This window comes from Lactuca virosa, chromosome 6, assembly GCF_052849685.1.
Source record: "Lactuca virosa cultivar CGN04683 chromosome 6, Lactuca_virosa_CGN04683_v6, whole genome shotgun sequence".
Taxonomy (NCBI): domain Eukaryota; kingdom Viridiplantae; phylum Streptophyta; class Magnoliopsida; order Asterales; family Asteraceae; genus Lactuca; species Lactuca virosa.
Genome location: NC_136431.1, coordinates 11069616 through 11094759, shown reverse-complemented (window position 1 = coordinate 11094759; position 25144 = coordinate 11069616). Strand labels below are relative to the sequence as shown.

Genomic DNA, 25144 nt, shown 5'->3' with positions numbered 1-25144 from the left:
AGACTCGAGATGCATGGTTGTTTTGTGTTTGTTATATGATATGGTTATGATATTGTTGAGGTTGGTATTTTGGGGGTAACTCACTAAGCTTTCGGGCTTACAGTCTCAGTTTATTGTTTCAGGTTCAGTGGATGACCGCGGGAAGGCGAAGGCGTGACCGTACACTTCTTCGATTTATGATTATGATTTCTGGGAACTCTGATGTTTAAACTATTTTGAAAACAAATTGTAATAACTGAATGACTTTATATGATTTAAAAAGTTTTAAATTGCCTCGAATTTTATGGATGTTACAAAATAAGTCGGCAAAGTGTCATAAACCTCATTATATAATTTTACCCACTGATTTTCTAGGAGGATGGGGAATATGGGTAGGTTGGTGGCTTGGGCCATTTCTTATGTCAGTAACAAGAGAAAAATTAAATATCATATTTTATTTTCTTTCTATTTATCCTCCTAATCATATAAGATTATGACATGCAAATATCATTAATTCTATTTTTTTTAATTTCTTCTTTTGAATTTGAAATATGTATTGATCTAATGAGTACGTAAATAAATAGAAATAAAATGTAAGAAGATATATTATTTTTCATGATAAAATTAAAGAATGATATAAAACTATAATAATCGTTTTATTTTGGACAGAGGCTACAACTATAATAAACTTTTGCTAGAAGGACCTTTTTAACAAAACAAAAAAAAATGAAATTAATCCATAAAAACCAATATGGTGTAAGCTTAAGGACTATTTTTACAAATTTCTCTAAATTGTATGGTATCGTTAGAAAAACCCTACAAGAAAGCATAGCTACTTTTGATACGATAAAAATGTTGGGTGTTCTTTCTTTAATCATTTTCTTACTAGGGGTTATAATGAAATAAATAGGATGAAGACTTGATTTTCTAGAAGTCTATTTTGGATGTATTTATATCGGTGTGCATTGACCCCCAGGCCGTTGTAGAAAGGGAGAACATATATGCATATTTGTAAAATGATGAACAAGAACAAAACATGAAAGTCGTCATCATCATCATCAATAGAGCTAAAGGGTTATCTCATCACATATATATACCCAAGCTTCCCCTTTCCTAGGGCTGGTTTTATGGCACCGCCTTTCTGACAGTTGCTGTTCTGTTTTCTAGACCATCGCCACTGTCCATCGCCAAAACCACCATTTTTAATCAAGCTTTCTCTCTCTAGAACTTTTTTTTTCCCTACTTTTGCTTGGCATAAAAGTGAAGCTTTTAAATTTGCTTTTTGTTCTTGTTCAATTCGCACATGTTTTTCATCAGAAAGATAAGTTCTTTTTAGATCTCGATGAGTTATTTTGTGGTTGCAAAAGGAAGAACTTCATAAAGATCGAGACAAGATAGACTTTTTAATACTCTTTTTTTTTTTTTTTTTTTTAAGTTTCACCATAATCATAACATCTTCATCATCATCACGTATGAACTGAAATGGCTGAAGAAGAGAAGATCATCAGAGGGAGTAATACTATGGTCGACGACTCTACAGATAATTACAATTGTTACTCTGATGATGATCATCATCATCGTGTGAATTCATGTAGTAACCGTAATGCTACAACTACCTTTGAAACAAGCCCTTTAGAGATCTTCAACTACGAGTCACACAACTCGGTGAGTCACAACTCACCGATGTTCTGGAAAGACCCTTCTTCTCCTCCTTCTTCCAAACCGATCACTGATTCAGATTTCTATCATTTTGATGAGTCGTCTCTGCAAAGATGTGTGTTTCCTTGTGCACCGAATGAAAGGCCAAGTCAAGGTCTCTCTCTTTCTCTCTCTTCAGCTAACCCTCCCACCATAGGAATACAACCATTTGAGCTTGTAAGACCACAAGAACATCATTATGAACATCATCACCACCAGGGGTATTTTGGAAAATCCATGAGTATGGATCATGACCAACATCATCAAGACATGATGACTCAAGATGGGTTTTTGGGAAGACCTGGAAACATCATTAACAGTAGTGGCGGCGATGGTGATATTGATGGTGGTGGTGGCGGCGGTTCTCACTATAACCACTATCAAAGTGCACAGTACAACTTAAGAACTTCGAGATACTTGGTTGCAGCACAAGAGCTTCTCAACGAGTTCTGTAATCTTGGATCAAAGCAAAGCGATCATTCACCAAAAGCGAAGGGTGTAGACACAACATCAAATCAGTGGCAAGATACACATGATAACTTGAATAATGCTAGTTCTTCAAAAACCAAATCTTTATCTTCTATTGAACTTATGGAATTGCAAAAAAGAAAAACGAAGCTTCTCCAAATGCTAGAAGAGGTATAATTTCTTCCAATTTTTATTTTTTTCAAATTTACACATATTTAGATTATAAATTTCATGCTTTAAATATACTTCGAAATTGTTTCGATTATATTGTTGTAAAGTATCTTTCTTTCTTATTTTTTTTTCTTTTTCAAAAATTAAAGATTCCCTTTTTTAGTTGAAGAATTTGATGTCTTTTAATAAAAGAAATTGATCTTGAACCATTTAAGTGACTGAGAACCTTCCCACAAATGTTCATATGATGACAAGTTGGATGCTTCATTTAATTCAAGAAACCTCCATTCTTGTTCACTGATTTTATATATTAATTATTCCTCACCTTGTTTATTTTTAATATTAATTAATGAAAAATATCTGATCTTTATTTTGTTTTTATTCATTAAATTAGGTTGATAGAAGATACAAGCATTACTGTGATCAAATGAAAGCAGTTGTATCATCATTTGAAGCAGTGGCTGGTAATGGTGCTGCAAAGGTTTACTCATCCTTGGCTTCAAAGGCAATGTCAAGGCATTTTAGGTGTTTGAGAGATGGGATTGTGAGTCAGATCAAGACGATGAAGATGGCAATGGGAGAAAAAGACGTTTCTGCCCCTGGGTCGAGTAGAGGTGAGACTCCAAGACTTAGGGTTCTTGATCAAACCCTAAGGCAACAAAGAGCTTTTCAACAAATGACCATGATGGATAGCCATCCGTGGAGGCCTCAACGAGGATTGCCTGAGCGATCTGTTTCTGTTCTTCGTGCGTGGCTATTTGAGCATTTTCTTCATCCGTAAGCAATTATAAATCCTTCAAAATACCTATTTTCATGTAGCACAATTCGTTTATTATCTTTTTTATAGATATCGTACGAAAGTGCTAAAGAAATATGATTTTGCCCTCAATCATACGTTTTGGAAAGACAATTTGGTATTTTTGTTGTTTTCATCTACCTCATTTTGATTCCAATATTTATTTTGTCATATATATTATCTCTCCCCACCATAAATTATTTAATTTTATCTTTTCTTTTGGGACCTTCCTATTATATTTTTTTGTGGATTTGATTCCTATTACAACTTTCGTATAGGTCCCATGAATTCATGTACTCATATGCATCTTCATCAACCCTCATGATCCACACAATCTTTTTATGTTATTTTTCGATTATTCCGGTGAAAAATAAAACAATATATAGTAATTAAGGGCATTAATTTATATTAAATTAAACTCTATAAATTTTAATATATTATCATATAAGTATTATATTTTTCATACAAAACTTTTATTTAATTTATACAATATCTTGAGCTCTAACAAATTCAAAAAGTTAAACTAAAAAAAATAGTTTTGTTGAACTTTCAATCCTATGAATGTCAACAAATGTCAACTTGGTAGCCCTTATGGTTTTGTTTAGCATTCCACATCGTTCCATCTCATTCAACCATGCATCGAGGATGCTTTCGCTTAATTATGTTAAATTTCTTGCAATGCCTTTCTATATTAATTCTATTTTCATATAAACATTTCAGGTATCCTAATGATGTTGATAAACACATTCTTGCACGACAAACCGGTCTCTCTAGAAGTCAGGTATGTCCACATCGATTTCTTATTGTTATATATACAACTATAATTGACAATAATTGTTATATATTTTAAACATTTCATTGGATAAAATCTGAAGTTTAAATGATACATCATTGATGGCAATACTACACTAATAAGTGTAATATTGTTTATATATCAAACATAAAGCGTAATGCATGCATGGTACCACCACAAACTAGAACCAGCTAAAGCCTTTGCTCATAACTTTTAATTTTCATGTGTAGGTATCAAATTGGTTTATTAATGCACGAGTGAGGCTGTGGAAGCCCATGGTAGAGGAGATGTACATGGAAGAAACAAGAACAAATCAAGAAACCATGGAAGGAACCTCAGATGGGTTTAATCCAAACCCACAAATGGACCAAAAACCGACTGCTGATGAGCTTGTTAGAATAGATTCCGAGTGTCTTTCTTCCATCATCAACCACCCTGAAAAGATGGATCACCAACGACCAAAAACCATAGATCATGACTTTCACCACTCTTTTCCTAGGGTGACAAATTCATTTGGTGCAGTGGAGCTTGACTTTTCGTCCTACAACAGTCATCAGAATATTGGTGGAGGTGGTGGTGGCAGTGGTGGAGGGGTTTCTTTGACTTTAGGGCTGCAACAACATGATGGTGATGCCGGAGGTGATGGTGATCGTGGTGGTGGTGCTGCTGGAGTGAGTTTAGCTTTCTCACCTACTTCACAAGGTTCACTATTTTACCATCGTGATCATATTGAAGATTGTCAAACAGAAGTTCAGTATTCTTCTCTTTTGGAAGGCGATCAAGGACAGAACTTGCCTTACAGGAATTTGATGGGAGCACAACTTCTTCATGATTTGGCTGGTTAAGATTTGAGAACAATTATTTATTAAAATAGTTCTAGCCATATATAAATATTTAAATTGAAAAGAAAATACGGGGCTTATAATTTTCAATTCTAGGCTCCTTCTAGCTTGATTATAATGATATACTTCAATTAGCTTTAGATTTACAGTCAAATTTAGAATTCTTCAATGGCTAGTATCGCTTCTGAAGCTTTTCGTCTTGGTTCAATATCATGGGCATTTTAGTCATTTTACTTTAGTATATGTTAGAATGGAAAATTCAGTCATGGGAAATCTTCCGTTGATTTATTGCAAGAGTATTAACTTCCTTCTCCTCTGGGCATCATGATATTCTTTTTTATGACACACCTACCTATTTTATTTAATAAATTTTTAGCAACATTTGTTTCAATTTCACAAGAAATGACATGAATTAATAGAATGAGAAATTAAATATCATATTTATTTTTCCAACGTATTGATAAATAGAATCAGATATTTCTTTTGCTTCTTTTTTTTTTTCTTGTTTTGTTCGCAAGTCTTAAACACGGGTCAAATCATATGAAAGCACAAGCTAACTGATCAAGGCTTTTATGGTTGAAGTTTACATCAAAGGAGTTCCAATTTCTTAGGTGCATATGTACAATTAATATAAAACAAAATTCGATTTTTTGGATTTATTTAGTTTATTAAATTGAGCAAGAAAAATCTGTTAGGGATTCAATTTTCAAACCTTAGGACTGGACATTTTGTAATGCATTTCATATTACATTGTCGTCATTAGTTTATCGTCGTGGTCCCTATTAGTGTTCGTTTTTTCCATATAAAAGACAACCGATATTTTTCTCATTTAATGTGTTTTCTTGTTCGCTTTTCATTCATCAAATGAAGGAAAACGTGCATTTATTAATCGTTTTTTTAGATATAAAATTTAAAGCAAGCGTGCATGGAAATATTATAGACAAACTCCTATAGCTAGATATGATATTCATATATCTCGTCTTTTCAAGTAAATACGTGAACACGACCCATAAACAGAAATGGGGACGAACAATACGTCATCGATTGCAAAGTAGAGTGTTTTCGATCTCTAATAAACGTAACAAGAACACCCGGATTCTCATATGATATAATACGCATATTCCATTTTGGTAAACATATATTTGCATGATAACGAACTTAAAACTTTATAACATGAAACAATAACAATATGCATTTGCCTAATAAGTGTTATATATATTAACTGATTCAAATTAAGATAGATATGGTTTATTCTTTATTCCTGCAATATGTTCTAGTTTAAAATATTTCATGGATCATGTAAGTGTTAAATTTTCTTCTTAAAATTAACATTTAACAACAAACTTTTAAAATAGTTCGTTTTACTATTTTCTTTTACTTAAGTAATAATAATAATAATAATAACAATAATAATAATAATAATAAGAGTTTTGTTTACAGAAAAGTTATAATATTTTTGTTTACAGAAAAGTCATAATATTTTTATTTACGGAAAAATCCAAATATTTTGGGTTAATTTACGAAATAGTCCCAAATTAATTTGGTACCGGTTGCAACCGATCAAAAAGGGTCAAACTGTAAATTTTTGCTGGTTTTCAGGATTTTTTCGTTTAAAAAAAATCTTGGAACTAAAGTGTAATTTTTCCGTAAATATTTGGACTTTTTTGGAGATTTCCCTATATATATATATATATATATATATATATATATATATATATATATATATATATATATATATATATATATATATATATATAGGCTTAGGTTATTCTATTCAAACTAAATATTGTATGAATGTATGAATCATTGTGAACCAATCGTTTTACTTATTTTTGGAAAGTGAATAATACATATTATTAAATTAAATATAATTAAAAAAATACCATCTAATTTCATTCTAATGGTATTTTAATCAATTAACATAAATTAAAAAAAAAGAAAATTGCATATTTTAAGGGAAAATAGATTCTATTAATTTTAAAAATCTGGTTGTATGTATGATAATTCTCCTAATTCGAAAATTCTGACGAAATATGTTTATCAATATATTGAAAAATAACAAATATGATTGAACCATACAAGAATACACATTCTGACATAATATATATTTTGATTTAATGAACTTCTTGAAGAATAACAAAATTTTGGATACAAGTTAAAAAAAATTTCATTACATTTTTAGAAAAGAAAAAAAAAATTATATATACTATTCTATGAGAATGTTACACTTATTAATAACAAAAAAACACAATATATAAATCATTCTATCAGAATATACTATTACATATATTTTTTTCATTATATTGTATGTTGTTCTGGTAGAATAATCCATTCTTTTTGGAAGATTGGTGGTCATTGTTCATCTTCATCCCATGCAATGTTCATCTTCAAGATTCTATTCTGACATAATCAGAATTCAAGATTCCATTCCAATAGAATGTTGTAAGTTTCATATGTACGTACCATGTTTTGCTTTGATATCTCTCGTTTCGTTCCCAGCCAAGAAAACAAGAACATTCTTGTTCTTGATTTCATGTATACCTTTATTGCTTAATCTTCTTTCCATGGCAATTTCAAGCAATAAACACCACATCGAATTCTGTCAAGCAAAACAAACAATTTCCTGTAAAACATTAACCCCAGAAATCTATTCAATTTATCCATTTCTATCAAGAACAATCAAACCCACAACCCATCAACACTTACTGAATTTTTGTCAAAACAAAGGAAAGAAAAACAAAATCAAAGGAATATCCATGGCCACATTTGGTCTACTGCTACTCACGTTTTCAACAATACATACTAAGAAGTAAATTACGATAATTCAAGAATACCTATTATAATACTAACCATAATTTTGTAAACTAATTTAGTGGCTAAATTGTATGCTAGTATTAGCCAGGGGACTAAACTTTACAAATCATATATGCTTCGTTCTAAATTTCATGCTATCAATAATATATGAAATGGAAACCATGGGACTCAAATCAAGTTTACCGAATAAATATGAAAATTAAGCAATTGATGATTAAAGAAATTACAAATATTAAAAAAAAAAAAAACTAATGTATATACACAAAAACAATGACAGTAGGCATATATATATATAAAAAGTAAAGGAATACCTTTAGGTTGCGTCGCCAGCGGCTAAAAAATTCAATTTAATAATAATAGTCAATTAAGCCAAAGAATGCTTAATTTTGGTGTTCTATGGTTCGCCGCACTTGATTGTTGACGGTTAATTTAAGAATAAAATGATCTCTGATTTATGGGGATATGGTTATGGAGATAGCGACATGATTCAAGGATGAAAGGGAGGAGTGAGATTGTTGAGGCAGTAATAGCGGTGCTCACTACTAGAAAAAACAGGTATCAACGATGGAAATATTCCCTAGCTAATTAGTGACGGACTAGCAAGGGATCAGCGATAGAAAAAAATAGGATTTTTATTCCGTAAATTCTAGCCATTTAACAAGGTATTTGAGAGGGATTAGCAACAGAATCAGCAACGGAAATAATCCCTCGCTGATGAGTTGGTGAAATCGGTCGCTAAGTTTTAATTCTCTCTCATATTTTCGCTAAATTTTCAATTCCCTCCCATTTTTTTCTTTCCCCGCCGATGCCTCCCTCCCAAATCATTAATTCTTAACCTAATTTTTATTTGGCACCTCCAGGCTCCACCCCCAACGTCGGCTCTTGGCGCCTCTAACCCCATCATCGATGATTCCAGTCGTACAGGCCCCAATTACCTTCGATTCCGGCCGCCTCTACACCCACCATCGGTTATTCACGACTTTAGGTCAAGCTTCTTAGCTATAAATGCTTAGTTAGGGTTAGGAAGATACAAAGAAGCAAAGAAATTAAACGAGATTGTAGTAAATAAAGGAATTTCATAGCGTGTTTGGGTATTAGCAATAGAGTCACATTTACAGGCAGTAGGCACTTCTCGGGAAGAGACAGCAATTGGTGTGTTCTCTTGGACTTTTAGGGAGGTACCAAGTCAGTATTTCCGCATCAATTAGGGTGGTTCAGAGATTCTCGGTGATTTGAGTAAACGGAGAGAGTGATAGGGTTAGGGCCAAATTGGTTGCTGAGTTTGTGTCCAATAACAACCTTATCCCTCTTTTTCCTGGAGATTTGGCTGCAAATAAGAGGGTTGCCATACATGCTCTTCTCTGGAACCGGTAACTCACTGTTTAATGTTTATTTACTTTTATAGTTTTGTAGTTACAATGATACAAATATCACTGAAAAGTTGCAATTCCCCCTCAATGCAACAAATTATTTCAGGTCTGAGGATTATGATGTGAGTGCAGAAATTTTTGAGAAGTCTCTGCTTTATGTCCCTCATGACATAGAGAACAGATCTATTTGTACTTATTGAAATTGGTTTACACTGTCACACGAAAATAAGCCGATCAATCTTGAGTGGATGACATTATCGAAGGCATAAAAGGTTCTTGTGTAGAGAGCAATTACTAGCTAAAAAGAAGGAAAATCAAATCTTTTTGTTTGTTTGCAGGTATGTCGTTAAATGCAGATCAATCTTGATTATGTTAAGATCAGGACTTTTGGTTTACACTGTCAAACAAAACTAAGCTGATCAATCTTGATTTTTTTGTAGGAAGGTTGGAATGAAGAATGGGATCTGGTGGATGCAGAGCAGTTTTCAATAGATGCCTAGATGCAGGGGCGAAGTCAGATTTTTTTTTTTAGGGTGTTCCTCATAAATTAGTTAGAAAACATACTCACCACATACATATATATATATATATATATATATATATATATATATATATATATATATATACATACAGAGAGAGAGAGAGAGAACCAGTCCGTTGATTTTGAAGGGATCGAACACCTCTACCAGTTGAACTAAAGAACTTCCTTGTTAATATTTGCACCAAATTATATATATTAACAAATTAACAATATAAAAGATTTTTTTTTGAAAATTTGAGGGTGGGCCTGGGGCCACCCTGGCTCTCATGTGGCTCCGCCCATGCCTAGATGAAACCTAAGTATCCCACTCGATGAAAAATCTACATAAAACGTGAGTATTTCATTCTTTTTTCTGTTCTTTGAAATCAATATTTTTTTTTTCAGTAGGCAAGTATTTCATTTGGTTAGAATTTGTTTATTATTATTATTATTATCATAGTTCGTGTTATATGAAAAACATTTGTATTATATTTTCTTAGGGAGAGTTAATGAGCAATGAACCAGTGAACCCTAAGGAATGTGTAAATTTTCGAGCTTGGGGTGGCAAAACTTGTAAGGGACATATAAGGTACTTAATACCGTCTTAAATGTATAATTAATTTTGTTTTGTATTCCATATCATTTTTACTTGTTTGCTTTACTTTGTTTATCAAGTCATACAACCCCATTATAGAATTTTATATCTATTGTTTGATAATTATATTATTGTTTTCATATCTGCAGTTTATCATGAAGAAATGGAGGCCAGAAGATAAGAAATCGAGAAGTTGTATAAAAAATATAGAAGTTAATTTGCCCAAAAAGCAACCCATCCACCTTTTAATATTTTAAACAATCCACCAATTTTGATACTTTTGACATATGTCCTTTGATTTTGTTATTTTGAATTTTAGTTTTGTAGTTTTTGTACATGAATAGAACATAACTCTATGAATTTTGGTTTTGCAATATATGATTTCAATTTCATATGTGAATTTGGTTATAGAATATCAAAAATTTCATTGTAGCCAACCGACAAATCTACAAATGACTAACGACCACACCTAGCAACAAATATTATTTAGCTAATGCAAAATAAACGACAGAATTTATGGGTACCCTAAGCTAATCAGCGACGGATTACCAACGGAATCCAGAGGTTCCTTGAGCAATTTGTGTCGTCGCGAATCTGTCGCTGATCCGTCGCTAAATCCCTCGCTGACAACTAGCGAAAAGGGTTTTTTTGACCGTCAAGTTCCGTCGCTAATCCGTCGTTGATAGCCTTTAGTGATAGATTAGCGACGAAATTTTCCGTCGTCGATACCTCTGTTTCTAGTAGTGGTGGCCGGTAGAGGACAGCCGGTGGAGAGAGTTACCAGTGGTTTTTGGCCGCCGATAAAATGGTTGTGGTCGATGGTTTATCGGGGAATAGGGTTAACAAAGATGAACGATCGGTAAAGTAAAATTGATTTTCTATTTAAACGGGTTATTAATTCAATTAACAATTACCATAAATAATTATAGCTAACATTACCAAATTACCCTTTTGGAATGATTGACCCACAATTATACATACAATGACACAATAATTACTTTGAATACCTGAGCCTCTCTCTCTCTCTCTCTATATATATATATATATATATATATATATATATATATATATATATATATATATATATATATATATATATATATATATATATAGGTAAAGATTCAAATGAGAACCAACAAAGATTAGGAACCTAAGAACCACTTATATTTAGGTTATCAATAATGTATTTTCATATTTGTTTTTTTGTTTTTTTTTTCATTTTTGATAAGTTGTCAAAAAGAAAAGGGACATTGTTTGATTAGATGTTTCATTTCACCATACTTGAAAAACATTTTTCATATTTCCCTTCTTCCTTCCTTCAGTGACACCAACCACCGCCGCCCCTACCACCAACGTTATTCCAGCGACTTTCCACCACCAGCACGACTTCCTCTGTTCACTTCGGCTACCTTCTCCTCCGTTCACTTCTGCTACCGTCATCTCCGATCTCCAATGAACCACCAGATCTGCATCAGATCTGACTTGATTAAATCAGATTTCATCAGATCTACAAGAAATCTCACCGGATCTACATCAGATCGTGATCTCGAAACCGCCACCACGAATCAGATCTAGATCTAGAAATCACCACCACTAAAAACGACGACTGATGCCTCCGGGGAACTGAAACCAACCACTGTTGGCCCACCGTCACCACTTCACTCCTCCATTGCCTTCTCCGACGACATCACTTTTTTCAATGAAGCACCTGGACAGTGTTCCTTCCGCTACCTCCCGTTCCAAACCTTAGGCAAAACCCTAGACATGCAACTCCATCAACGAGGCTCTTAGATCTGAAGTGGTATGGTCCAGATCTATGATCTCCGATGACAAATAATAATTTTCGACTTTAGATCTTTGATTTACACCTCCAGATTTACGAGCTCTGACGATTTTGCTAGACAAGTTCATAGAGCGCTGCTAAACACCACCGTCGCTGCTGCCTTGCGCTCCGGTGAAACACCGGCAACTCGTCTCCATCTCTCTCTCTCTTTCTCTCTCTCTCTCTCTCTCTCTCTCTCTCTCTGATCTCCAGTAAAACACCACCATATATGCATCAGGTATGTTGACTTTTGCTTTGATTGTTTTCTCTTCTATTAAGTTGTGAATTAATGTTTAAATATCTTATTTATTTGTTTACTTTTCTTAATAAGGCTGTGAATTCATACTTTAGCAAAATATATGACGAGATCTGTAAAAAATGAAAAACAAATAAAAAAGCATCTGAGATATTTTTTCACATCTCTGAAACCACTTTGCTTCTTAGTCTGTACAAAAAAACTCACTACAGAAAAATGAAATATAGAATATCAATTCAATTTTTCCTTAATAAGGTTGTAAAGTGTAAAGAAAAAGAAGTAAAGTGCAAAGAAAAAGAAGAGAAACCCTCTTCACAATACATAAATACTTGTTTTTTTACTTTACTTTCAATTAAAATTTCTTCAATAAGAAATTTTAATTTTAAGCTGTGAATGCATAAGTATTTGTTTTTTACTTGCATCTATTGTAGATCTCTATGATATAGTTTTTTGTTTGTTTTTTTTTTCTATTAAAGTGTGAATTTGATGTTTTAATATCTCATTAGTCGTATAATTTTGTTAATCTTACTTTTATCTTCTATTAAGTTGTGAATGTATAATTTTTTTTGGATTAAACTTTGAATTGATTGTACTAGTTTGTGAATTTTCTATATTAAATTGTGTATTAATTGTAATAAGTGTTTTAAGTTGATAATATGGATGTGAATACTACTTTTTGTGTATTAAAATGTGAATTTAGTGTACTCAGCTGTGATTTTTGTGTTTTAAATTGTGAATTGATTGCATTAAACTTTGAATTTTCTTTTTAAACTACGAATTGACTGCATTAAGTTTTGAATTTTTTGTTTGAATTGTAAATTGACTAGAATAAGATGTGAATTATATGTATGAAACTATGAAGTTACTTGTATTAAGCTATGAATTTTGTGGATGCATACTTTTTGTGTATTAAGCTTTGAATTTTGTGTACTAAAATGTGATTTTTGTGTTTTAAACTGTGAATTGACTGCATTAAACTGTGAATTTTCTTCTTAACTATGAATTGACTATATTAAGCTGTGAATTTTGTGTATTAAATTATGAATTGATTGTATTAAGCTGTGAATAAATTGACATTAAACTGTGATTATTTTATAATTTTTTTGTTTGCTTTTGAAATAATATTAAATTTTATTCACAACTTAATATATTAAATTCACAATTTAAAATATGAATGATTTATGTATAATTTTTTTTGTTAAATTTTCTTCTGAATATATTTATTTTTTTGTGTTGTATAAGTATGTAAGAATACATTGGTTTTAATAATAGTTTTGCATTAAAATGAAAATGAATGAAATAAATGGTTTTATTAGACTGTAATTGTAGTATTTAAGTTATTAATGCATGACTTTATTTACAAATCTGTATTAAGTTGTGATTATTTTATAATTTTTTTGTTTGCTTTTGAAATAATGTAAATTTTATTCACGACTTAATATATTAAATTCACAATTTAAAATATGAATGATTTATGTATAAATTTTTTTGTTAAATTTTCTTCTAAATATATTTATTTTTTTGTGTTGTATAAGTATGTAAGAATACATTAGTTTTAATAATAGTTTTGCATTAAATTCAAAACAAGTGAAATAAATGGTTTTATTAGACTGTGATTATAGTATTCAAGTTATTAATGCATGACTTTATTTACAGATCTGATTTAGAAGAAAATGATGGTTGTGATGCTGGTACAGGTGGTTGTTAGCAACGTGTGGTGGTGGTAGTAGTAGAGTTTGAATTTTTGATTTGTTTCAGTTTGTGAATTATTGTAAAATGGTTTGTATTAAGTTGTGAATTTTGTGAACTAAACTATAAATGAACTGTATAAACTTGTAATTTATATAAGTTTTGTGTTCAAATATGAGAGCATATAGAATGAAAATATTATACTACAAAATTACAATTTTGCCCTTTTTATACCAAAAAGAGAAAAAAAGTAGGATTTTCACATGTTTAATAAGAATATCATGTAAATATTTACTAACTAATGACGATTCTTAGGGTTCTTAATCTTTTGTGGTTCTCATTTGAACCACTCCTTATATATATATATATATATATATATATATATATATATATATATATATATATATATATATATATATATATATATATATATATATATCCTCCTTAATAAATAAAGAACTTTTTGCCACATGTCTCCTTCTCCTTCATTTGGACACATGACATTTTCTAAAATTTTTGAATTTTCTATTTTCCACTTGTCATTTTATTGTATTTTTCATTTTATTAAATTAAAATTCCACATTTAATATGTAAGGTAATATATATGTAAGTTATTTATTAGAAAGAGTTTTTATATGTAATGTATTCAATATATTAAAGCCTCATTAATTTTAATAATTCAAAATTTTTCTCATTTTTCTTATAAATTCAAACTTTTCAAATTGTTAAAATTTTATATTTAATTTTTTTTAAATGAAGCCATGTAATACATGGGTCTCATACCTAGTATATATATATATATATATATATATATATATATATATATATATATATATATATATATATATATGCGGTGAGGTTCAATAGAAAACTATTATTAACCATGAAACCATGGAACTAATTTTTTTTTTTTTTAACTTTTAGAGCTTATTTCTTATAAAAAAGAATCAAAATATAAAAATTCATAACTTTTTATCCTTTTTCTAATGATATTAAATTCGAAAAAAAATTAGTTTTTTATCAGAATCACAGTGTGAATCTCTGCAGATTCACAGTGTGAATCTAACTCACACGGTGAATCCGAAAAAATATATAATTTATTTTTAGCATTCACAATATATTCCTTCATCCTCATTATATCTGTATGAATTCGAGACATGGATAATAGTCAATCTCAGAATTCAAGATTATGTTTCCCGATAAAGACTTGTGGTGACTGCATTTGACTACTAAATTGAACACATCAATTTCAGGCAAGACCCGACTAGGTATTCATGATGTCAACACTAAATCATCGAGGGGCACATAGATATCACTTCTCCTGTTAAGGCAGAAGGGACGGATAAACTGTGATTCCAATGTTTTTGTCTATTTCGTCATGTCACACATGGATATACCCGCTATAGCTACCAGTTATGGATAACGTTGGAGTACACCAATACATAACAGAATCATAGAGCAAAACCCCATATGTATCTCAGTTTGACGAACAAAAGATATTATCATCTTAGAATTACTCGTGACTATATCCATGAAGTAATCTCTAAGTGTGGTTTGTTCCACTACTTAAATCTCCATTAAGTACTCATGAATGTTGGCGAAATCACTATGCTATGCCCAATCATTATGGTCAATCCACCAATACTCATGACAATCTTGATTCACTACTTACTTCGAAGAGTATGATCGACTGTGGAGGTTTGAGTAAATTAATACTTAGGAAGCGGGTTCCAAACATGCAAAAGTGAAACACAGTAACAAATTAATAGAAATTATAGCTTCACTAGCACTTTACTAAGTCTCCACAAAATAAATAATAACTCAGTTACAGATTAATACTACCAAATGTTTCAAAGGCTATCATACTAAACAACCAAACAAATACACCATATCATCAGCAAATCTAATGCCTATAGATCTAGTATGACTATCATGCTTGATCCTTAAAAATGGATTTGTGAACGGATCGGCTGGATTCTCATCTGACGATACCCTATTCACGACAATGTCTCCATCTTCAACTCGATGTCTTACATAGTGGAATTTCCTTAGTATATGCCTTAAGTTACCATGGTCCCTGGGTTCTTTAGTCAATGTGACTGCACCCTCGTTGCCACAGAAGATTTCCAAAGGATCCTTGATGCTCGGAACGAGACCAAGATCATCAATGAAATTCTTCAACCATGTATCTTCTTTTGCAGCTTCACTAGCCTCTATATACTCTGACTCGCACGTAGATTCTACCACTATCGGCTGCTTGGAACTCTTCCAAGTGACCGCTCCTCCGTTAAGAAAGAATACCCATCCTGACCGCGAACATGAGTTTTCCCTATCAGTTTGGAAACTTGCAATTGTATAACCTGTAACTCTCAACTCATATATGCCCCCTTATACCAAGAACATGTCCTTTGTTCTTCTTAGGTATTTCAAAAATGTTCTTTACTGCTGTCCAATGATTGTTTCCTAGGTTGTCCTGAAAACGACTCACCATGCTCAGAGCAAATGAGACGCCAGGTCGAGTACATGTCATGGCTTACATGATCGATCCTATAGCAGAAGTATATGAGACTCGACTCATTCTTTCCTGTTCATCATTAGAATTAGGACATTTAGTTTTACTCAATTTGATGCCATGTTGCATAGGTAGAAAACCTTTCTTGGAATCTTGCATCTTGAACCTCTTCAAGATCTTATCCAAGTATGTACTCTGGCTCAATCCTATTAGACGTTTTGATCTATCTCTATAGATTCTTATACCAAGTTTGTACGCAGCCTCTCCTAGATCCTTCATAGTGAAACAACTCCCAAGCCACGTCTTAACACCTTGCAACGTTGAGATATCATTTCCTATAAGGAGTATGTCATCCACATACAACACTAGGAAGACTACAATACTCCCACTAGCTTTGATATATATGCAGGAGTCACCTTCACTTCTTGAAATTCTAAAGTCCTTGACCTTTTCGTGAAAACAATGGTTCCAATTGCGAGACACTTGTTTTAGTTCATATATGGACCTTTTAAGCTTACACACTCTATTGGTATATTTTGGATCTATGAAACCCTCGGGTTGTGCCATATACACATCCTCTGCAAGTTTTCCGTTTTTGAAAGCGGTTTTCACATCTATTTGCCATACTTTATAATCATGAAAGGCTGCTATGGCAAGCAATATCCTAATAGACTTGATATTGGCTACCGTTGAACAAGTTCCCTCATAATCAATCCCTTGAGTTTGAGTATAACCCTTTACAACCAACCTAGCCTTGAACGTGTGCACATTCCCATCCATGTCGGTCTTCTTCTTGAAGATCCATTTGCACCCAATAATTTTGGTGCTAGATGTGGGATCAACCAAATTCCAAACTTGGTTATCGTACATGGGCTGAATCTCGCTCCCCATGATTTCCTTCCACTTGGTAGCCTCAGGGCCTACCATCGCTTCCTTATAGTTGGATGGCTCATCCATATCAACCAGTGTACGATCACTGATCAATACGTCTCCTTCTGTGATCACATGGAAACAATAGATATCAGGAGGAAGACAAACTCGATTGGATCTGTGAAGGGGAGGTGGAGATATATCATTTTTTTCAACATGCTGCTCTGCCTCAGGTTGAGGTTCCTCAACAGGTTGTTGCACCTCAGGTTGAGTGCTAGTTTCCACTAAAGGTTCTTCTTTACTTGACTCTTGAATCTCTTCTAAGTCAACATGGCTCCCACTGTCCTCTTTGGAAATGAAATCCATCTCGAGGAAGTATCCCCTTCGAGCAAAAAGCACCTTGTTCTAAGAAGGCTTGTAGAACAAGTAACCAAAGGACTTTTATGGATAACCAATGAAGTAAAACTTCTCTGATCTGGGCTCGAGCTTATCATTTACCTCACGACGAACGAAAGCCTCGCAACCCCAAACTTTTATATGTTCTAGAGAAGGACATGTCCCACTCCACATCTCATAGGGTGTTTTAGAAACCTTCTTAGTGGGTATGAGATTTAAGGTGTCGGAGGATGTCTCTAAGGCATACCCCCAAAAAGATATCGGAAGTGTAGTTCGACTCTTCATAGATCGAATCACATTTAATAGCGTTCAATTTCTTCTCTCAGCCACACCAGTCAACTGTGGTGTTCTAGGAGGAGACAACTGTGAAACCATTCCACAATTCCTAAGATGATCATAGAATTCAAGACTTAAATATTCTCCACCCTATCGGATTAGAGCATCTTGATCTTTCTACCCAATTGGTTCTCTACTTCGTTTTGAAACTCTCTGAACACCTCAAAGGTTTTTGACTTATGCTTGATTAGATAGATATATCCATATCTGCTAAAATCGTCAGTAAAAGTCACAAAGTATCTTTCTCCATGTCTTGTGGCGGATTTGAATGGTCCACAAACATATGTGTGGATGAGATCCAACAAATCCTTGCCTCTTAAACAGTGACATGTGAATGGCTCCTTTCTCATATTGCTAAGTAAGCAAGATTCGCATACATCATCTGATTTGAGGTCAAATGATTCCAATATCACATCCGATTGGAGCTTGGCAATGCGCCTCTTGTTTATATGGCCAAGTCGACAATGCCACAAACACGAATTATCTAAATCACTATTAGACGAACCAACATTCAATAATAGTTTATCAATTTCACCAACGCAAATGACACTTTCATATACACCTTTACAAGGACTAGCTTTGAAAATAAAACAACAATTCTTATAAACGAAAATTTCACCATTATCATTATCAAATGAAAATCGATAACCATCCTTATAAAGTGCATGAAAAGAAATAATGTTTCGTGCCATATCAGTCGAAAAGCAACAATTTAATAAACTAAGATAAACACCACCACCAAGCATGAGCTCATAGTTCCCAATCCTTGTAACAACTGACTTGTGCCTGTTTCCCATGATTAGGTTGGGCTCACCATGCCTCAACTTCCTACTTTGTCTTAGACCCTGCATATCAGAGCACATGTGAGTACCATATCATGTATCAAGAATCCAAGAGTTAGAAGTATATGTGCTATGGAGTTCTATCATAAACACACCTGAGGTGCCAATCACCTTGAGTCCTTGACTTTTCCCTTCTTAAGGTCCTCGAGGTATTTAGGGCAACTACGCTTCCATTGTCCCTTTGACTGGAAATAAAAACAAATGGCCTCACTTGGATCAACAGAAGGAGCTATCTCAACTTGGACCTTTCTCTTAGGGCCTTGGTCAGACTGTCCGACCTTACCCTTTCCCTTACCTTTGCGATGAGAAACCCTTTTCCTTTTAGCAGAACCACGATCAATGACCAATATGGGGTCGACGAGATGAGCAGTCTCTTGTATACTAGCTTCAACTACTATTAACAAGTCGTGAAGCTCCATAAGGGTCATGTTGGGATCATCCACTTTGTCCATAAGTACCTTAACAAATGGAGGGGTGAAGAGAGCACAAGATCCAATCGATGGTCTGCTCCTTCGTAATCCCAACACCAAATCAGTCAGTCTATCAAAGTATGTTTTGATATTATGAAAATGCACACTTAAAGAATCCCCAAATTAGTATTTGCAGTCCAAAAGAGATTTGGTTGTCTCAGACTTTTCAATTCTTACATTGAGAGGATTGGAGGAAATTATAGAGTTTTGAGTTGGAGGAGGAGGAGGAATTGGAGGATTGTTGTTGTTGTTGTTGACTGGGTTCGACATTTACAAAAGATAAGATTCCAAATAGTTTGATATATAAAATTCCTAAATAAATAATCACCCTAAATCAAATTATTAAATTAAGGCTAGGATCCATATTTGGCTTCATGATGTGTAAAGGGATGTCGTAAACACACCACAAAGTTATTTAGGTAGACAAAACTCTTTGTCAATTTTGATCACCACGAAATTCCCAGATCTTTAAGATTCATTGACTATCAATGACATGTTCATATCGGATTATGTTCATCTCAAATTCAATGATGGGGATGTTGCGGATCATTGAATAGATGGTGAATCACCCATACTGAATTGTGTGGTCCCTGGATCAAGTACGCTTGGGATTCAGGAGTCTCACATCACTCTCTACCTATACTCTCAAATTGACGTGACGGTTAACCACACGAGCTCCATCAACAAGTTATAAATAGAATGTACAATTTTTGTGGATAACATAAGATTCACTTCTAATTAATAAAACAAGATTTTGTTTTATACTTAGTATTTAAAATACTTTTAGATTGGCCATTATCACTATCAAACCCTTTCGGTAACTCCATTCTCAAAATACAATAGGGCGGTGAGGGTGGTAAGCACGAAGCATATAAAAACCCGACCTCATTAGAAATCATAGAGACCTCCTAAAACCCCTACATCAGAATGGGTGAGCCTAGTCATGGCAAGACTGACAATGTCAATATTTAAAATATGTGAGGACACATATTGTAATTCTCTTATACATACAATAGATATGGATCTTACATATATATAAGGGGTAATTTAAAACTCTTTAAATTAAGTTGTCTATTATTAATTCCAATTAATTGTGAGGATGCTATATAACAATTAATAAAACATGAGGGGTTAATATTCAAATTTATAAATCTCTATTAGAAATAATATTAAATATTTAAATTCAATATTTAAATAATAAATAAATATTCAAATTCAAATAAACACATTTAAATAATATTTATCAAATTTTACGATTTAAAACATTTTAAATTTGGTATTTATCCATATTTAATAAATTTGAAAAATGAAGAAAATATCGAAACCCTAAATCTGTTTTTGCTCACGTCGTGAGCATCGATTAAAGGTTTTATCAATTACGAAAATTTAAATCTTCATTCTTCCATTCAATTTCGAACAAGTATTTTCAGAAAACATGGATCTATGGTGAATGTAATCATGAACCAATGGATCGGATACTACTGTTAGGTTTTCTAAGCATCAAATACACTCTAAACTAGGTAGCGGAAAAATCAAAACAACGACGATATACCTAAGTGTACATGCAACCTATGGATCTGTGGTTTCATACTATTACATCCACCCTAAGAAAATCGAAAACACAAATGAAGAATCACATACCTCTTTTACAGCCAAAGATCTTCACGCTTGACTCCTCGTGCGTGCCACCTTGTTTAGATGATAAGGACCCAAACTAGAATCCCTCTCTTGGTTCACACCCAATGAATTCAAAAGAGTAAAATAAAAAATAACTAGGATGGGATGAAATATAAGGAGAGTTCTTCCACAAGGAGGGAGAAAGAAGTGACGAAAAATTCAAGACAAGAATAAGCAAGGAGGAATAAATCCCTAAGGCCCTGTTTATAGCCTTGGATACCTCCTAGGGTTTTATCCTCAAGCCCATGTGGGATGGGATAGCCCTAGAATGAAATTCCCCTTATCCAAAGGGAATTTTCGTCCATTACCCTTCTTTCTAGGGTTCTGGAACATTCCTGGTTAACCAACTATTGATTAATTGATATTCAACCCTTCAATTAAAAAAACTGTTAATTAATTCCTAAATTGTTTTACAATTAGTTTCTAATTAATTATTAAACCATAATAATTAATAAACTAATTCCTCCTTTATTTATTCTACTTAATTTGAGTCTTAAGGGCAACCCAAGAGGACCCTACTATTATTAGAAATACCGCTAATAGTTAATGACCTTGGACACACTTTCCAACAGGTATATCGGACCTTTCAGGGTGTTGGCCTGGGTGGGTCAGGTAGCGTATTGTTTGGATCTTCCAAAGGAACTCAGTCAGATTCATAGTACTTTTCATGTTTCCTAGCTGCGGAGGTGTTTGGTTGACGATTCCACAGTGGCCCAATTGGAGAATATTCAGGTGGATGATCACCTGGACTATATCAAGAGACAAGTGGCGATTCTGGATAGGAAAACGAAAACCTTGAGGAACAAGGTTGTTGAGTTGGTGACAGTTCGGTGGTAGCGCCGCACGGGTTAAGAATGGACGTGGGATCCGGATGATGAGATGAGGGAGCACTACCCAGAGTTGTTTGCGGCAGCGGACTTCGAGGATGAAGTCTGATTCAAGTGGGGGAGAATTTCAACATTCGATCTATAGTGGTATGTTCATTTTTAACCCTTATCAAGAATTCTTTTCATTTTAGTCCCTAGACAAATACGCGGGGCGTACTGTACGAGTACGCTGAGCGTACTGACTCGAGTGTGGAACGCGGAAGCATCCACGAACGATAGGCGTGCGTGGGAGTACGCAGGGCGTACGCTATGCAGGGGAAAACCCTAATTTTTAGGTTTTGTGCCCTATTTAAATAACTTATGACATGCTTAGACCTCTTTATGACCAACCTCTACCTCTCTATACCCTAAGAACAAATCCCTAAATTCCATTTGTGAGATTTGAGCTTGGAAGCGAGTTTTGGTGGTGTTTTTGGTGAATTGAAGGAAGAAGAACACTTGGAGGTTGCTTTGGAGTGGCTTGAGCTTGTAGATTCAGAATCATCATCACCTTTTGCGAGCTATTTGAGGTATAAAGCTCTCAACTTGATGGTTCCATATGCTAGATCCAAGTTAGGGCTTCGTTTGTACGTTTTTGGGTCCTTTAAGCCACATTTTTTAGTATGGTGTACTCCAAAAGCCATGGATGTTAGATCTTAGCACCTTTGAGGTCCCTTATCCATAAAAATACAATCATTATGAGTTATATTGGTCTATGCATGTGTTAGGATCCTTATTATGGTTCTCTTTGAGTTTTGGGTCCCATTAAGTCATGCATGGGATTAAAGTTGCCAACTTTATGTGTTTAGACACCATTTAGGATTAGAATTGAGAGTTTGGCTTAGTGGCTTAACTGATTAAGTGCTTAATAGGTTGGTTTGATCGTCTGTGGAGTACGCGGGGCGTGCCCAGCTTGTACGCTATGCGTGCTGGCCTCGGAAGGAGTACGTTAAGCATAAGTCTGAGTACACCAAGCGTACTCAATAGTTTGACTTTTGTTGACTTTCGCGTATTGGGCTATACTCTGTACTTTTTGGGTTTTGGGCCTAATTAGGCCAATAATCTTTTGATATTGGGGCATTATAAGGCTTTGGGCCTTCTTGAATTAGACGGATGATGGGTTTTGGGCCCAATTAAGAAGTTGGACCATATTGGATTTTTTTGATGGTATTGGATTGGGCTTTGGATTTTTGGCCACTTGAGGAATGGGTAAAATGGACTTTTACCCTCAAGGTTGGACATCAGACTAGGATTTCGGCTATGGGTTGTGGAATAATAATTAATTGGATATTATTTGATGGTTTTAGAGCAGGGATTTTTCCGGATCAGCAGTCCGATATTTTATCAGAGAGATTCAACAAATTGAGGTGAGTTTCGTCACTGTGTTTGGTGGGTCGAAGGCACCAGTGTCGGACCATGATTTATTATGATTAGGATTCTAGTTGGCTGCATGACTCTTGCATGTATGATATCTGATATGTATACCGGGCGGGGCCCGATGCCAGGCGGGGCCTGATGAGTATACTATATGTTATTTACATTTGTGATTATCACACGCATTTATGTGTTTACATGTATACCAGCGGGGCCAGATGACTATCTTGTATGCTATTTATCTTTGTGTTTCTTGCACGTGTTTATGTGTTTTTATGTATACCGTGCAGATCCCGATGCTAGGTGGGTCCTAATGAATGTGATGTGGTGGGGCCCATCTCATATTATTGATATATCTGTTCCGAGTGGGGCTTGATGTCGGGCGGGGCCCATTATATGTTTGATATGTATGGTATGTGGTATTTTGGGGAACTCACTAAGCTTCGTGCTTACGATTTTCAGTTGATGTTTAAGGTACATCCGGATCCAAGGGGAAGAGCTCGGGGTGATCGCATCGCACACACCATATTGTTCCACATTTTATTTGACTCTAATGTATTTGGATGTTTTGATTACACTTTAATTATGTTTAAGTTTTTATAAAATACGTTTGGATTGATGGTTTTGTTAAAAATAAAATGAAATTTTTGGTCGTAATTTTTGGGACGTTATAATGACCTTTAAGAGCATAGTGTTTACACTGTAGTCCTTTCCCCTAGATTTATTTTGATTTTGATTTTGACCTCTTCTGAAATTATTAACCCTACTATTAAACACAGGAATATAATTTTATAGGTTCTTCCAGAAGTCAGAGATCCATTCTTTTGATGTGATTCTTCTCAATAGATAATTTTGGTAAAGGTTTCACCAAAAGAGTATGAGTCTTAAATTGACTATAAACATCATCAAGACCACTAAGAAATTGCATTAACTTCATCAATTTAGAATGGTCATTAAACTTGGTAGTAGCTTCACAAACACACTTAGTTAAACTAGTAAGACCACCAAATTCTTTCCAAAGAGAATCAAGTTTATTAAAGTAATATGAAAGGGATGAACCATTTTGATTTAAAGAATTTATTTGTTGGTGAATATTGAAAATGACTGAACCATCTGCTTTATTATATGTTTCAAACAATTCATTCCAAATATCCTCATATTTTCCAATAAAAAGCATGTCCAACATATATAGACTTAGATATAGATCCTAGAATCCAAGAACAAACAACTGCATTTGCACGTTCCTATTTAATGACTTTAGAACTATCAACACTATATTGTTTAAGAGAATTTAAGGAAACTTAGAATCTGATAATGCAAAACCTCACACTGACCATGATCAACTTCAGTATGTCTCTCCAGTGTGAGTGAGAAGCTCATTCTAGTTAGTCGTATCAACGTATAATCTGTTGTTGTAAACTGTTGTATATATAGATAGATACTTAGTCGGTAAACATATATGATATCTTAGTGATATCTGATATATTCTATTATTTACATAGATTAGGTGATATTCTTGAAATGTAGGGATTCACACATCTTTACTTTTCTATATGTACTAAGGTTTTCATCATTAGTTGATTATCGAACCCTAGAAAGCTTTATGTTTGTTCTCTTAGTGAAAAATCTTTGTGATATCTCTTTGTGTTATTTCAATATTCTAGTTGTTAATCGTTATAAGATCAAGGGAACCTACAACTAGTATCAGAGAGGGTTGATTTTTGAGATTAACAATGTATTCTTCCTCCTCTTCAATTCCCTCTAAAACCTCATCAGGAAATAAAATCCCTCCATTTGATGAAAAGAATTTCTCTATGTCGAAATCAAAAGCTATGATGGTTCTTAAAACCATGGATTATTCTATGTTGAGCATTATTAATGATGCCATCATGTTCCTATGTATCAACCTATGAAGGACATGTTGAAGATGGTGACAAGATCGAAAAACTTATTCACGAGTTCGATGATGATGATAAGCATCTTGTTGC

The 25144-nt window shown here is 33.6% G+C and overlaps 1 protein-coding gene and 1 long non-coding RNA gene across 2 annotated transcripts; both read left to right on the top strand.

Annotated features, from left to right (window-relative positions):
* Positions 1 to 937: 937 nt before the first annotated feature.
* BEL1 (POX (plant homeobox) family protein) lies at positions 938 to 4975 on the top strand. Its single transcript, XM_079055683.1, has 4 exons — positions 938 to 2316; positions 2711 to 3093; positions 3833 to 3893; positions 4136 to 4975. The coding sequence occupies exons 1-4, from the start codon at positions 1462 to 1464 to the stop codon at positions 4748 to 4750; spliced, it is 1914 nt and encodes a 637-aa protein (XP_078911809.1). The 5' UTR covers positions 938 to 1461; the 3' UTR covers positions 4751 to 4975.
* Positions 4976 to 8197: 3222 nt separating this feature from the next.
* LOC145119098 (uncharacterized) lies at positions 8198 to 10440 on the top strand. The gene is made up of 5 exons (XR_013713674.1): positions 8198 to 8931; positions 9038 to 9269; positions 9372 to 9803; positions 9952 to 10040; positions 10196 to 10440. It is a non-coding gene; the product is annotated as an uncharacterized LOC145119098 (long non-coding RNA).
* The last annotated feature ends 14704 nt before the right edge of the window (positions 10441 to 25144 follow it).

Coding starts and splice junctions, on each gene's coding strand:
- BEL1 (XM_079055683.1), top strand. CDS start 1,462: ATGGCTGAAGAAGAGAAGATCATCAGAGGGAGTAATACTATGGTCGAC. Junction 2,317..2,710: donor TTCTCCAAATGCTAGAAGAG/GTATAATTTCTT, acceptor TCATTAAATTAG/GTTGATAGAAGATACAAGCA. Junction 3,894..4,135: donor CCGGTCTCTCTAGAAGTCAG/GTATGTCCACAT, acceptor TTTCATGTGTAG/GTATCAAATTGGTTTATTAA.